Genomic DNA, 15,083 nt, shown 5'->3' on the forward strand with positions numbered 1-15,083 from the left:
AGGAGGAAAGGGTTGCTATGACGATTCAGGCAACTTACACTGACTGAAATGACTTATGTAATAGAAAAGTCCCGCTGTAGTTCTAAATCGGCTTTTTATCAGCTCAAATCGGCCGATGCCGATTATTTAAAAAATGGCAAATATCGGCCGATATATCGGCCGGCCGATATATCGGTCGACCTCTAGTGATGGGTAACTTTAAGCAAAAAATAAATAAAAAAAGATTTGCATGTAACTATCAGTAGGGACTGTCTAATTAATTTTGAGGTGTAGTTTTTACTGACAAGCATCAGTACATGTATTTTACTGGTATATGTAAGATTTGAATAAGGTTTGTGGAGGGTTTAAGCATTTAATCACATGAATAATCAGAATAGCTGACCCATGCAGCAGAGATTAATGCTGCAAATGCCTACACTTTTGATCAAGCAAGCAGCAATAGAGGAAAGGTAGAACAAAATTGTCTCCAGGAAATGTAAGTATTTCATTTCCTGTATTAATTTTATATACCTATCTATACATAGTTACATAGTTAGCATACCAAAATACCAACAAGGTTATAAGTTTACTTTAAATACGAAAATTGAAAAGATTAAGAGAAAGGGATCAAATCATTAAGGATACCACGTCCCAATAATTATCAAAAAATTGAGAAAAAGGGGGACCAAAGAGGGGGCTGGGGGGTCACCAACCCCGGGACTTTTAGGGTATCAAATCACAGAAAGCAAACCATTTGGTTTAATTGAGAAAATATTCAAATTGACTCAATTAACAATTGAAATAGATAAAAAATATAATTTTATTTACATTTTACAAAATCAGTAACAAAACTTTACTGTTACATTCATAAAACTAATCTTGCACGGTATAGCGTGGGAAACCACTCCAGAATTACCCAACTTTGTCCATGAAAAGAAAGAAATGAGCTGAAAATCGCAGCTCATTTCTTTCTCTTCATGGACAAAGTTGGGTAATTCTGGAGTGGTTTCCCACGCTGTACCGTGCAAGATTCGTTTTATGAAGCCGCGTACACACGGGCGGACTGTCTGGCCAACTTAGTCCGTCGAAACACATTTCAGCGGACAGTCCGCTCGTGTGTGGGCTTCAGCTGACTTTTTCAGCGTGCAGTCTGGCGGACTAAGTATTTCGGAATTTCCGTAATATTGTCCGTCCAACTTTGGTTTCAGCGGACAATCCGCTCGTGAGTAGGCTAGTTGGATGGACTAAGTATGGCGCATGCTCAGAAAGGATTTACACGGCGGAAGGTTGCATTGCTGTGTATTGGACGTCCTATTTCTAGTCCCGTCGTATGTGCTGTACACGTCATCGCGCAAGCTTTCGACGGACTGTTTGTTCATCGTGTGTGGTCAAGTCCGTTCATTTGAAAGTAGGACGGACTGTCCGTCGAATTGTCTGACGGACTAAGTTGGCCATACAGTCCGCCCGTGTGTACGCGGCTTGAATGTAACAATAAAGTTTTGTTACTGATTTTGTAAAATGTAAATAAAATTATATTTTTTATCTATTTCAATTGTTAATTGAGTCAATTTGAATATTGACTCAATTAAACCAAATGGTTTGCTTTCTGTGATTTGATACCCTAAAAGTCCCGGGGTTGGTGACCCCCCAGCTCCCTCTTTGGCCCCCCCTTTTTCTCCATTTTTTACTTTAAATACGGTTCTCATTAATGCATGTCCTTATTAGAAATAGTTGAAGGAATTACAATAAGAAATATTAGTCTAAACATAGCACAAATATTGCAACAAGACATGTAGCCAATGGGCCACACATCAAAGCAAACCCGCTATAGTAAAGTATGTGTCAGTCTCAGCCTGAGCTCAAATTAGGCAATACTTAAAACATATATTCACTAGTTGTGGGCATGGTATTGGTGAATGAGATTTTCCACCTCTCTGTCCCGTTGTACCAGAAAGTGTAATGGCCCTTTCACTACACAGGCAATGTACAAGCAATTTACAGGGTGTAAACATTTCATGGTAGGTACAGGTAGATTGTGATCTTATTTTAAATAGAGAGACCTTTAATAGGACCAGAGAGGAGCTCTCTATCATCTTTTAGCTTACTAGACTCACATGAAGGGGCCCAACTGTACACTTAACTGGAGGCTTATTCGTTTTTTTCTGCCTTTGGCTTATACATTTATGAGTTACCTTCAATGCTCTGTGGACCAACAAGGTTCATGGCTTGATGCGCAGGATACTCCACTCTAGGCCTGGCGATGCCTAGCTCTTCCATTACTCCATGAAGCAAGCGTTGAATATCTGCTTCTGACACGCGATCGGGGCTTCGTGGGCTGTGACCAAAGGATGGATTCAGCCCACACACCAACAATACCACCAAGGGATAGACCAAAGAGATGATGGCATTGTGTTTCATTGTTGCCTGCAAGAACAGAAAATCAGCCATGTTAGCATAGAGAACATGGACAGAAAATAGAATAATTAATTTACATTAAGCCTGAACTTGGAAACAGACATGTTTTATCCATGACTATTGTTTTCCCATTTGCTGTTTTTAGTGGGGATTACAGAGGTATTATAATGAGTAAGTCAAATGAAGCCTCTGTTCATGCAGTCACAGGCTCAAACTCTTGCTTGGAAAGTATAAGGCATTACCAAGGAAAAGGGAGAATACAAGGTAGCACTAAAAGTACCACCATCTGTTTCAGTTTGACCATTCCAATCATGCATAAAGAAAATGGAAGCATTTATTAGCAGATTTTGATCACTTTTGATTCAGTTTTTTTCAAACACATATTGACAGATCATGATCAGGCAGGTTGGAAATTTGTATTTGTGTTTAAATGGGGTTGTAGTGTAGGGATCTGCTGCAGTCCACTGTTGCATGCTAATATCACAAAGTGCCACAGGCTATAAACCGCAGCGCTGATCAGTGTATTTTGACAGTGGCAAAGTCTCCCTGCCATCAGAATACAGTAGCACAGTGGGGAAGATTCCCCCATCCACCTCATGGTTGAATGAAAAAAAAAAAAAACTGACTGATGTAGGGGCCGCCAAAGTCTCAGCAACATGTCCTGTCCACACTGCTAAATTCAGACTAGAAGAGACTATTATGCAAGTACTCCATATTCCAATAGTTAATCTGTAGCTGCCTATAACATCTTGAGTGTGTTTCTGAATCCTTGTGACAGAGTATCTCTGTCCTATTGTTATTATCTCACATGCACAGTGCCAGATAGCTAGGTCTGTGCTGCTGCATGTGTATAGGGGTCACCATCCAGTATATTAGTAGGTGAACTGCTTTATTACAATAGAGTTCATATGCATGTAGCACTACTCCCTTAGGAGTCGCTGATGTTCCGGGTCCCCACTGCTGTATAGTCAGTCACATAGCATTTCTTTCATTCACTCCAACTCAGAAAACAGTCCTTGGCTCATTTTTGTTGTTTTTATTGGGGATACCTTGGATGTGGTAGGGAATTATGGGATGCCCAACTTGAAAATGTCCAAAACACTTAACCGGGAACAACTTCCTCCCTATTTACAAAAAGTCCACTTCTTCCTTCCACCTGCACAAACTTGGTTTCCTATGTACAGCACCTGCTGCGCACTCCTGTTGCAACTAGCAGTACTGTTGCTAGTACAGCAAGGGGACTGGGTGATCCAATTCTTGTAGGCCGTTTCTCATGTCTGTAACCTGCCCCTGGTTACAGCTGGCTCTGTCCTGATGGGGGATTGGGCAGAGGCACAATGGGGTTGTTGTGGAGTTGGTAGCTGTTCATTTGTGCCGGTAGATGTAGGTTGATGTTCCTCTGCCATCCACTCTGCTCCTTCAGGGGTAGCAGACCCCCCACCCTACTCCCTGGATTTTCTGCTGACAGGATTTTCAGCTTCCTGAGTATTGTCCCAAGTCCACTCTTCCTCTGACCCGCTCTCTGGGGACCAATCAGCCTCCACTTATAGGGGTCCAAACTCTGGTTCACCTGATACACTACTATATGCAGGATTAGTTGCAACATACCCCTTAACCTCAGCCAGGGTTGGATAGCTGAGTGCAAGTGGCAATGACAGCCCATAGTGGTTGCTAACGGCAACAGTGCATACCATACTGGGTTTAGCAGGATCTTGACAGTCCATCATTTCAGCTGTAGTTACATAGCCGATAGGCACAATCCTGCTGGTTCCCATTAGTTCACTCTGGTTGCCAAGGGTAACAAAGGACACATCAATGTGCTTTTCACTGACTTCAGTGGCATGCTCTGACCCATAGTCACTTTCCCCAGCCATGATCAGACAGCTGGACATTTTGTAATCCATGGGTGCGATCTCCCGCCGTGGTTGCCAAGGGTGACAGCACACAATACAGTCCTCATTGATCAAGGCAGGCCCTTGCGCATTACAAGTAGCTGTCCCAGCTACTTAGGGCAACTGGGTATGCAGTAAAGCTGGTTGACAGAAACCTCCCAGTTGTTGCTATGGACAACGGGACTTGAACACAAACTTGAGATTTATAGTTCAGCAATGTATAATTCCAGCCTCCCATCATCATCCCCTTGCGAACTTGGATGGCAAAGAACAGTTTGTCTGCCTCCATGGTTTCCGGTTGCTAGGAGCAATGGCCGTGCAGTTTACCATGGGCGAGTCCCAAGGACAAATGTAATCCCCAAATGTAGCACTATCCCCGTAGGAGTCGCTGATGTCCCGGGTCCCCACTACTGCACAGTCAGTCACATAGCATTTCCGTCATTCACGCCAACTCAGAAAACAGTCCTTTTTGTTTTTATTAGGGGATGATAACTTGGATGGGGTAGGGAATTATGGGATGCCCAATGTCCAAAACACTAAACCAGGGACAACTTCCTCCCTTTTTTTAAAAAAAGTCCACTTCTTCCTTCCACCTGCACAAACTTGGTTTCCTATATAGAGCACCTGCTTCTCACTCCTGTTGGAACTAGCAGTACTATTACTAGTTCAGCAAAGGGCCATTACAGGCAGGAACTCTCAGTCCTTTGACAAAATAGTACAGATGAAGTGAACAGCATTACATCTCTCCTTCTGCTTTAATGTGGCCACTGATCCAAACTCCACTTGCCTGCAGAATACTAGCCCACCTAGCTGCCACCAGCCACGCCTGGCTGCTCTTCCTCCCAGTCATGCCCGACTGGCACACATACATGGAGATCTCCCAGGGCAAGGTTAGATGAAGACATGCGGTCTTCCAGAAAGCACTGTTACAGCTGCCATTCTTTCCCCTTGTTTTGTCTCTGTACCACATGCTGATCTACTCACTGTTTCTGTTTGCTCCTTCCTGCTGCCTCTCCAGCATGAATCCTTCCACTGCCTCCTGTGTTAGGATCCAGACCAGCTTTCCTGAGCAACCTGGCCGGAGGTAAATCTTCTCCCCGACAGGGGTCCCTCAAGGACCACCAACAACCTCTCCGCAGCACTGCTTCTCCATCATCCATAATTCTTAAAAGTACTGTGTTTTTACCAGAAAAACCAGGAAAAATGTAAGTACAATTGCAATTATACAGCCGCCTGCAAAACTCTGCAGCCAAAACAGGTATCAGCCGATGCACTGACATCTACCTTGTAGAATTTTGTAAAGGTGTTAACAGACGATTGGGTGGCCGCTTTACACACTTGAGCGACAGACACTTGATGTCGGAAGGCCCAAGACGTTCTGATTGCCCTCGTAGAGTGAGCCATGACCGGAAAGGGGGGTACCTGCTCCTTCAAGGCGTAGACCTGTACTACACTCTGTCTGATCCACCTGTAAATGGTGGCCGACGAGACCGCCATGCCTTTTTTCGGACCAGCCACTGAAACAAACCAAGAGTCTGACTTCCGAAAGGGAGCCGTAGCAGACAAATACACCCTCAGAGCCCATACCATGTCCAGGAAATGAAGGGCCACCTCTTTAGGATGTGTCGGTTTAGGACACAGAGATGGTAACACAATGTCTTTATTGATGTGGAACTCCAAAACCACCTTCGGCAGAAAAGAAGGTTGTGGATGCAACACCACCTTATCCTTGTGGATAACCAGACAAGGCCGCCAGCTCCGAAAACCCTCCTGGCCAAAGTAATGGCCACTAGAAAGACCACTTTCTGGGAAAGAGTCAACAGAGGGAACTCTCTGATATTTTCAAATGGTGGTTTTTGAAGCGCCGATAACACCAGGTTCAGATCCCACGGGGGTAACGGTGGACGCACCAGAGGAACTACATGTCGGACCCCTTGAACAAAAGTGCTCACTAGAGAGTGAGACACCAGGGGTCGCTGAAAAAGACAGCCAAAGCTGATATTTGTCCTTTAATGGTGCTTAACGCCAATCTCTGGTCTACTCCTTGCTGAAGAAACAGCAGGATCCTGGATATAGAAAAGGAACGCGGATGCCATCCTTTCTCCTCACACATGGAGATGTAGGCCTTCCAGGTGCGATGATATATCTTCTGAGAGGAAGATTTCCGCGCTCTCAGCATAGCTGGAATCACTGAGTCCGAAAGACCCCGGTTCCTCAACACCTGGCTCTCAATAGCCATGCCATTAAAACCAACGCTGGTAAAGCAGGATGGAAAATCTCACCTTGAGACAGAAGGTCTTCTCGTAACGGCAGTCGCCAGGGGGCGTCTGCCACCAGGCGCACTAGGTCTGCATACCAGGGACCCTGGGGCCAATATGGGGCAATCAGCATTACTGGAATCCCCTCGGCCGCCACTCTGTGGAGCAGATGTCGCAACAGTTTCAGTGGAGGAAAGGCATAGATCAGCTGGTACTGATCCCACGGATCCACCGGCGTGTCTGCCTAAGGATCTCCTGTCCTGGACCCAAATCTTGGTACCTTCCAATAGAGACGGGAGGCCAGAAGATCCATGTCTGGTGTGCCCCATCAAAGGCACAGCCATCGCTGGGTCCAGCATCTGGCGACTTAGATAGTCCGCCTGCCAGTTCTCCACTCCTGGGATGTAAATGGCCGGCAGGGCCGGTACATGTCGCTCTGCCCACTGAAAGATGTGAGCGACTTCCCGTGCGGCAGCCGATCTTCTTGTTCCTCCTTGGTGATTGATGTATGCCACCGCCGTGCCATTGTCTGACTGGATCCTGATCGGACGCCCTCAAAGTCTTATCGACCATGTGGAGAGGCATAGCCTGATCACTTTCGACTTGAGCAGATTGATTGGCAACTTGGATTCCTCCACCAACCAGAGGCCCTGGGTCGACTGAACTCCCATTACTCAACCCCAGCCGGTTAGGCTGGCGTCCGTTGTGATAACTGTCCATTTCAGAGGTAGGAACGACGTGTCGGACCGAAGTGCCGGGGACCTTAGCCACAAGAGTAGGGAATCCCTGACTAACTGGCTAATCTGAATCTGCCGATCCAGGGACAACGGAGATTTGTCCCATTTTGTCAAAATCTCCTTCTGCAGGACTCTGGTGTGAAACTGGGCATACGGTACTGCCTCGAAGGAGGCCACCATAAGTCCCAGGACTCGCATGCAGAAGCGTAGCGACTACCACCTGTGGTTCAGTTCATCAACAGTTTTACCGCAGCTCTGACAGTCTGCAGCTTGTCTGAAGGGAGAAACACTCTCGCTTCCATGGAGTCCAGCAGAAAGCCTAGGTACTCCAAACGCTGAGTCAGCACAATCACCGGCTTTTTTAGGTTCAACAGCCACCCAAATTCCTGCAGAGTTTGCATGGTGATCGCCACATCCTCCTCTAACTCTGAGGTGGAAGATGTTCTCAGGAGGAGATCATCTAGGTATCCCACGATCGCGATCCTGCATTGCCGCAGCAATGCCAAAACAGGAGTCAATACCTTGGTAAAGACTCGGGGGGCTGATACCAAGCCAAAGGGGAGAGCCACAAACTGAAACCTCTGATGCCAAAGGCATATGGGTATGTGCAGGTACGCATCCTGGATGTCCAGAGATGCCAGGGAGTCCCCTTGATTCCATTCTGAACCTTTGTACTTTTACAAAGTAATTGAGGGCTTTCCGGTCCATGATTGTACGTACCCCTTCCTTTTTGGGGGCTACAAACAGGTTTGAGTAGAACCCCTGGAAACGTTCTGATTCTGGAACAGGTACTATCACCCAGCGACTCAGCAGGTCCCTTACCGCCCCCAATAGGGCCTCCCGGCGAGTCGGGAGTACGTGTACGCTGGAGGGGAAGAATCTGTTTTGCGGCCAAGAGAGGAACTCTATCTTGTAGCCTGAGGAAATCAGATCGCAGACTCATTGGTCAGACAGCCGAGAGGCCCACGGACTGCAAACTCCCGAAGGTGACCCCCCACCCATGTTGCGGACGGGGGCAAACCTTCGTGCGGTAGCACTTTTGCTTGCAGGCTTGCGGTTCCAGGGAAGCTTTGGTTCTTTAGAAGTCGTCCTGTTGGGCTGGGGACACTTGGCCCGAAGCCCCGGGTCAGACGAAAAAGCCGTTTGTGAGTGGAAAATGAGGGCCCTTGCTTACGGCGTGGCTCCTTAGCCTTCCTGGCCTGTGGGAGTAGTGTACTCTTGCCACCTGTGGCATTTTTAATAATGTCATCCAATGAGGCTCCAAAGAGCCGGTCGCCAAGGAAGGGAAGATCCGTCAGCTGGCTGTTAATAGCAGATCACAGAATCTTTAATCTTGCGCAAAAAGCAAAGCAAAAACACGGACCATGGGCCCACAGGGTTCCTAGGTCCTTCTCCTTCACTAGGCAGAAAAAAACTTCTATGTATAATGTAGATTGTATAAATGTGAAAGAGACTTTAGGTTATAAGCTGCTTCTGAGGTGAATGGTTCTATGTACCCTGAATAAATGTGTAATATGTTAGCACTACATAATACCAGAAATGCAGTAAGGAACTATTTACGCACCTGGAGCCAGTAGGCACTGTGTTCTCAGTGAAAGCAATTCCTGCCCTTAAGAGGATATTTTAGCCAGGGGCATACCTACAGCATTTGACAACCTGGGAAGATCCTATATCTGGTGCAACCCCCCCCCCCCCCCAGGTGGTGCACCGTGCACGTGTAGTGCCTCCACACACTGTGGCCCTCCTCTGTAAAAACGGCAACATACACAGCAAAGGATAAAAATGTGAAATCATTATGCTTCACCAATAACCAAAATATTACTTTTGGAGGGGCTGCCTATATCCTAGTATATACTATGATCAGTCACTCAGAAATTTTCATTTATAGATATTAGTTATTGGACCCATTCCCCCCCCCCCTCCCATCTCTGGACCCCTTTACATTACACATCCCCTTCACACACCTCCCTTTATCCTAGAGGCGATTCAGTTCGCATTGTGAGCTATACAAGTATTTAATTCATTCATTCATTCATTCATCCTATGATCAGTCACTCAGAAATTGTCATGTATAGATATTATATTAGTTGTTGGTCCCAATCAATGTTGATGTTCATACCCCAGAATATATACTTTGGAATATATAAAATATAGTACATGACATTTAGGTGCCTGATTCTAAACAATTCAAAATATTCTGCTTTCTGCCCATGTGCATTGGGTCCAGATTACAGTTCTATTGTAGATAATGCTACTTAAGGAAATAGGTTCTGTCTATGCCAATGTTTTTAAAAAAATGCCTCAAGAATAGGGTTCTTCAAAAGTATTCTTCTACCCTACATCATAGGAAGGGTCATAAGAGATACCTTTGATATATTAGAAATATCTCTCTATGAGTGGGTTAGATTTACTAAGTGTAATAAAGATGGAAGAACCGCGCTAGTCAGCACCAGGAGTAGATAGACCCAAGCCTTAGCCGGCTCGATATAGATCCTCTATATGTCTAATATAAATAATTATAGGTTGCTGCCCCCCGAAAAAAGAAACCCCTAATAAGGGTTTCTTTTCAGAAAGAAAATAGTATTATAATAACCGGGGAAATTGGCGCTACCTAAAACCAGGTTCTCATTCCAACTAGACTCATAAATAAAATAAAATAAATTAAATTAAAATAAAAATAATAATAATAATAATAATAAAAATAAAATTAAATTAAAATAAAATAAAATAAAATAAATAAATATCATAGTAACTGGAATATATAAAATATAGTACATGACATTTAGGTGCCTGATTCTAAACAATTCAAAATATTCTGCTTTCTGCCCATGTGCATTGGGTCCAGATTACAGTTCTATTGTAGATAATGCTACTTAAGGAAATAGGTTCTGTCTATGCCAATGTTTTTAAAAAAATGCCTCAAGAATAGGGTTCTTCAAAAGTATTCTTCTACCCTACATCATAGGAAGGGTCATAAGAGATACCTTTGATATATTAGAAATATCTCTCTATGAGTGGGTTAGATTTACTAAGTGGTAGATAATGTTTAGTTTGTAAAGTGAATGATCAAGTGCAACCAAAAATTCTTTTTACTTTTTTTCATGCTTGTTTCAAATCAGTACTGTAGTTAGTGAAGAATTGTGACCAGTGGATCAGCATGGCAGCCAGATAGCTAGCATTTTTTTAAACATATTGGCAGTGGCTGACTCCTAATTCCGAGCAGTCAGTTTGTTGGATTAGATCATAATACTGAAAACATTATTTGTTTTTGAACAATCACATAAATAAGTGCGTTGACATAGACTTGGGGAAAAATGGCCTGTTAACCACTTGCCCTCTGAAAGATTTGCAACCCTTCATGACCAAGCCATTTTTTGCTATGCGGTGCCATTTTAACTCACAATTGCGTGATTCTGCAATGCTGTGCCCAAACAAATCTTATTTTTTTTTCCCACAAAAATAGAACTTTCATTTGGTGGTATTTGATCACCTCTGGGTTTTTTATTATATAAAATTTAAAAGACCGAAAAGAAATGTGTATATATATATATATATATATATATATATATATATATATATATATATATATATATATATATATATATATATATATATATTGTACCGTTCTGCTATTTCCGCTATAAAAGATATCCCATTAAAAAATAAAAATAAAATCTCAATACTTTTTGCCTAGAATGTATTCTGCTACATCTTTAGTAAACAAAAAATCCCATTAAGTGTACAGTATATTGATTGGTTTGTGTGAGTTATAGCATCTGCAAACTTTGGGGTACATTATATACTGGAATTTTTATTTAATTTTATACTAGTAATGACGGAGATCAGCAACTCATAAATGGGACTGTGATGTGAAGTGAGATGTACTGACACTTTGTGGGAACTAACTGCCACAGACATCACCAGCGTCATTATTACAGTGATCAGTGCTAATAATATGCAGTCACTGTACTCATGCCACTGTTCAGGAAGGAGTTAATATCTATGGGTTAAAAATGTGTGTTTGTGTGTGTACTCTGTGCTGCTTTTACTGGGGATCTAGTGGTTTTCATTATTATTTCATCATGCTTAGCAGGGAATGAAAAACCACTAGATCCCCATCACTGAACACAGTTCTGTGCTGTTTACACTCACAGAGCTGTGTTCTGTGAGTCTCAGAGCCAACTGCTGGGTGCCGGCGGTGAATCACAGAAAAGCCAGTTGACCGAACACGCGTGCACCTCCTACCCGGAAGTGCAGAATCATGTGTATATATAAGTGTTTCTGCACAGAGCGGCCGCTCTGTAGCAGTAAATCTACATGGGTTGGTAGACAAGTAGTTAATGGCAAATATTATTCTAAATTGCTTGCAATAACAGGGCCTTTTCTGTTATATCAGGAAATGATACAGAGAGAGAAAGGAGCTGAAAAATGCCTGAACTCTACTATGAAGAAGAGTTAAGGATCAACAATGTTACTCATGTGCCCAAACAAGTTTCATTACTCTGACAACTTGTTTGTGGAAAACTGTACATTTTTGGAAAATACCTGCCTGTTAATGGCTACCCTAAGGATTTACTACATTACTCAAAATAATTTATATCCAGTCAACAAAAGTCTAGATCACCCATTCTCAAACGGATTCTGTGTCACCTTAGGGTTCCTCCATAGGTTCCCCTAGTTACCTACGGAGGAACCCTAAGGTTACACAGAATCCATCAGGAATGGGTGATCTAGACTTTTGTTGACTGCATATAAATTAGTTCCTGTTCCTTGAGCTGCGTCTGATTACGCTTCCATTTGATGTGCCTGCATAGTTCTAGGTCAACAACACTTTGCAGAGCCAATTGCGTGACGCCAAAAAATGTTTTTTTTAGCTTTCTATAAGGCTTGCAATCTTCCCACTTTAGTAAGGGTTGCATTTTTCCCACCGACCACCAAAATGTAAGGGTAATTTTTCTCACTGACCACCAATGAATTGGTTTTAGCAGAGGTTCTTCGAAACCCAAAAATTATTTCAAAGGTTGCTCTTGAGTAAAAAGGTTGAAAACAAATGGTCTAGTTGGAGTGAGTCTAGGACTGCAGCAGTTGTACCCTGACTCCACTGGAGAGTAGAGTTCAATGAAGATGACATAAAAGGTAATACAAAGAATCAATCTATACATACATGTAATATATGCATACCGCAGTTTGAATGTATATAGTAGAAGAAACAGTAGAGTGACAATGCAATCCTTTTTCATTTTTGCAGTACCACCAGTGAAAGGACACAAGCAAAGCAACGTACTGCATTCCGTTTTACAGTTCCAGCAAAAACAGTGACTGCATTTGAACCAATTATTCATTAGACAGATTTCAGTGCATTAGAACAATAGACATTAAGAACCTAACTCGCATCTGTGCTCATGAAATGCTTTGTTCTGTGTGCAGACATATAATCAGATATCAGTCTCCTGCAGAAGAATAAAAAACAAATCTGACCCTATAGCTTTGATATTGTCAGCGACATAGAGCTTCTAAGAAAACAATATTTAGCTAGTTACATAGGAATAAAAACAACATGCATAGGGAACCAACGCAGAGACTTACAAACATGGAGGATGACAGCTGCGAGATGCAGAATGTGAAGTGAAAGCAGCTGGGAGGAGGGAGAGGATGGATGCAGATGGAACAGGGATGAGGGCGGAGAGCTATGACAGGTGAAAAGGAAGGATGGAGAGCAACGCACACTGTAGCAGATCTTACCCTTCTCTATGGGGCTTTCTGCTCATGGCCGCCTCTGTTTCAGTCAATTACAATGACCTCTCCTGGTAGCTTCCATAAATATTAATGCTAATGGCCGAGGAAACAAAACCATCTTGCTTTGTGCCTGCAGTGCTGTTAGAAGATGTACAATTGTGTTTGCTGTATTGCAGACACCATGGCTAATACATGCATAGAGATGGGATTTGTTTAGGAACACATAGGAATGGGCTGGCTAGTACTGCACTCCAATATACCAGTCCTGAGTCTCTCAGATACCTAAAGCTGGATGGCCATTTATGTAACAATACCATATATTTTAATATAATGACTATATCAAAGATGATGTGTTCCTTTTAGGAATCAATCACACTAAGGGCCTGTTTACACCAGATGCAGTCAAACGTGTTGGTAAATGCAGTAGGAAGGCATATAGTTACATAGTTAGTCAGGTTGAAAAAAGGCACAAGTCCACCCAGTTCTTGCATATGCAAGAGAAATAAGTGTATTTCAATGATCCTAGTGCACACCATTGCCACACTTTCTTGATCACTTAAGGTATGGCATGCTGCATTTTTTCGCATGTAAGCATGTCGGAAAACACCACAATTGCAACTCATTAACCACTTCAGCTCGGGAAGATTTGGCTCCTCAATGACCAGGCCATTTTTTGCGATAGAGTACTGCGTTGCTTTAACTGACAATTGAGCAGTCGTGCGATGCTGTACCCAAACAAAATTGACGTCCTTTTTTTCTCACAAATAGAGCTTTCTTTTGGTGGTATTTGATCACCTCTGTGGTTTTATTTTTTGCACTATAAACAAAAAAAAAGAGCGACAATTTTGAAAAACAAACAAAAAAACACAATATTTTGTACTTTTTGCTATAATAAATATCCCCAATTTTTTTTTAAAAAAGCTATTTTTTTCCTTAGTTTAGGCCCATATGTATTCTTCTACATATTTTTGGTAATAAAAATCGCAATAAGCATATATTGATTGGTTAGCGTCTACAAAATAGGGGAAAGATTTGGCATTTTTATTATAATTTTCTTTTTACTAGCAATGGTGGTGATCAGCAAACATTATGGCGGACAGATTGGACACTTTTTTTTTTTTATAAATTCTTTTTATTCGTTTTAAAAGAAAAAGTACAGAACATAGCCTCGGGGCATTCCCCGGCTCACACAATACAACACAACAGGTAAGGCAGAACACCTACAAAACTATCCGCCTAACCCAAAGAACATACAACAACAAAACCCCATAGCTTGCTGCTAAAATTGACAGGAGCAATGTAAGTCTCAGTAATTAACATTAAGCGTAATGATGCACTATAGGCAGTCTACCAACAGAGATCTACAAGTGGGCGTCAATCGGATACTCAGGCATCCCAAACGCTACCCTAGAGAGAGCTTACCAGAGGAGTTGTCTACTGGATAGATTAGGTTGATAACCCAACAGGGCTGTCCCGCTCCCCAATCGTTGTCTCAGACTCCAACCAGATATTCCAAACCTTCTGAAACTTCTGAGGGCAACCCCGGATGGAATATGCTTCTTTGTACAGTGGTATTGCAAGGTTAACTAATGATTTCCATGCACTCAGGGTGAGGGTCGCTGTAGGGGCCCTCCACCGAAGCACAACAAGTTTCCTCGCATAGTAGAGTAGCAGCCCCAGCAATGTGCGGACTGCCCGCGAGGGAACCAAAGCATCCACCAACCCAAGCAGACATATCTCCGCCGTCTGAGGTATAGGGATCGTTGTCAGCTCAGTAATAAAAGAGAGTATGCTTGACCAATAACGTTGAACCACGGGGCAAGCCCAAATCATATGAATGTACCCCGCCAAATCCGCTCCACAGCACCAGCACTGTGGCGAAGAGTCAGGGTAAATCCTATGAAGTCTACATGGGGTGTAATAAAATGTATGCAGTATTTTAAATTGAATTAGCCGATCTCTTGAGGAAATCAAATGTCTAAAGGGGGAGTCCCAAATGTCCTCCCAGTCCTCCCCATCCAATCCCGGCAGCTCCTCCACCCAGAATTCCCTAAGTTTTTCCAATC

General features: G+C 43.1%; 1 protein-coding gene across 3 annotated transcripts in view; it reads right to left on the reverse strand.

Moving 5' to 3' along the window:
* The window catches only part of SCG5 (secretogranin V), a 142,993-nt gene that overhangs the window by 97,235 nt on the left and 30,675 nt on the right, over window positions 1-15,083 (reverse strand). The window contains exons 1-2 of one of the 3 annotated variants that reach the window (XM_077464750.1): window positions 13,024-13,042; window positions 2,172-2,403 (exon numbers count right to left, since the gene is read on the reverse strand). In XM_077464750.1, the coding sequence (XP_077320876.1) occupies window positions 2,172-2,397 (226 nt within the window). In that variant the 5' untranslated portion in view covers window positions 2,398-2,403; window positions 13,024-13,042. Of the gene's footprint in view, window positions 1-2,171; window positions 2,404-12,867; window positions 13,002-13,023; window positions 13,043-15,083 lie in introns of those variants that run through there. The other 2 variants (XM_077464749.1, XM_077464748.1) reach the window with 2 other exon arrangements.

The sequence above is a fragment of the Lithobates pipiens genome, unplaced genomic scaffold, assembly GCF_037356315.1.
Source record: "Lithobates pipiens isolate NorthernLeopardFrog02 unplaced genomic scaffold, aLitPip1_a1.2 Scaffold_30, whole genome shotgun sequence".
NCBI lineage: Eukaryota > Metazoa > Chordata > Amphibia > Anura > Ranidae > Lithobates > Lithobates pipiens.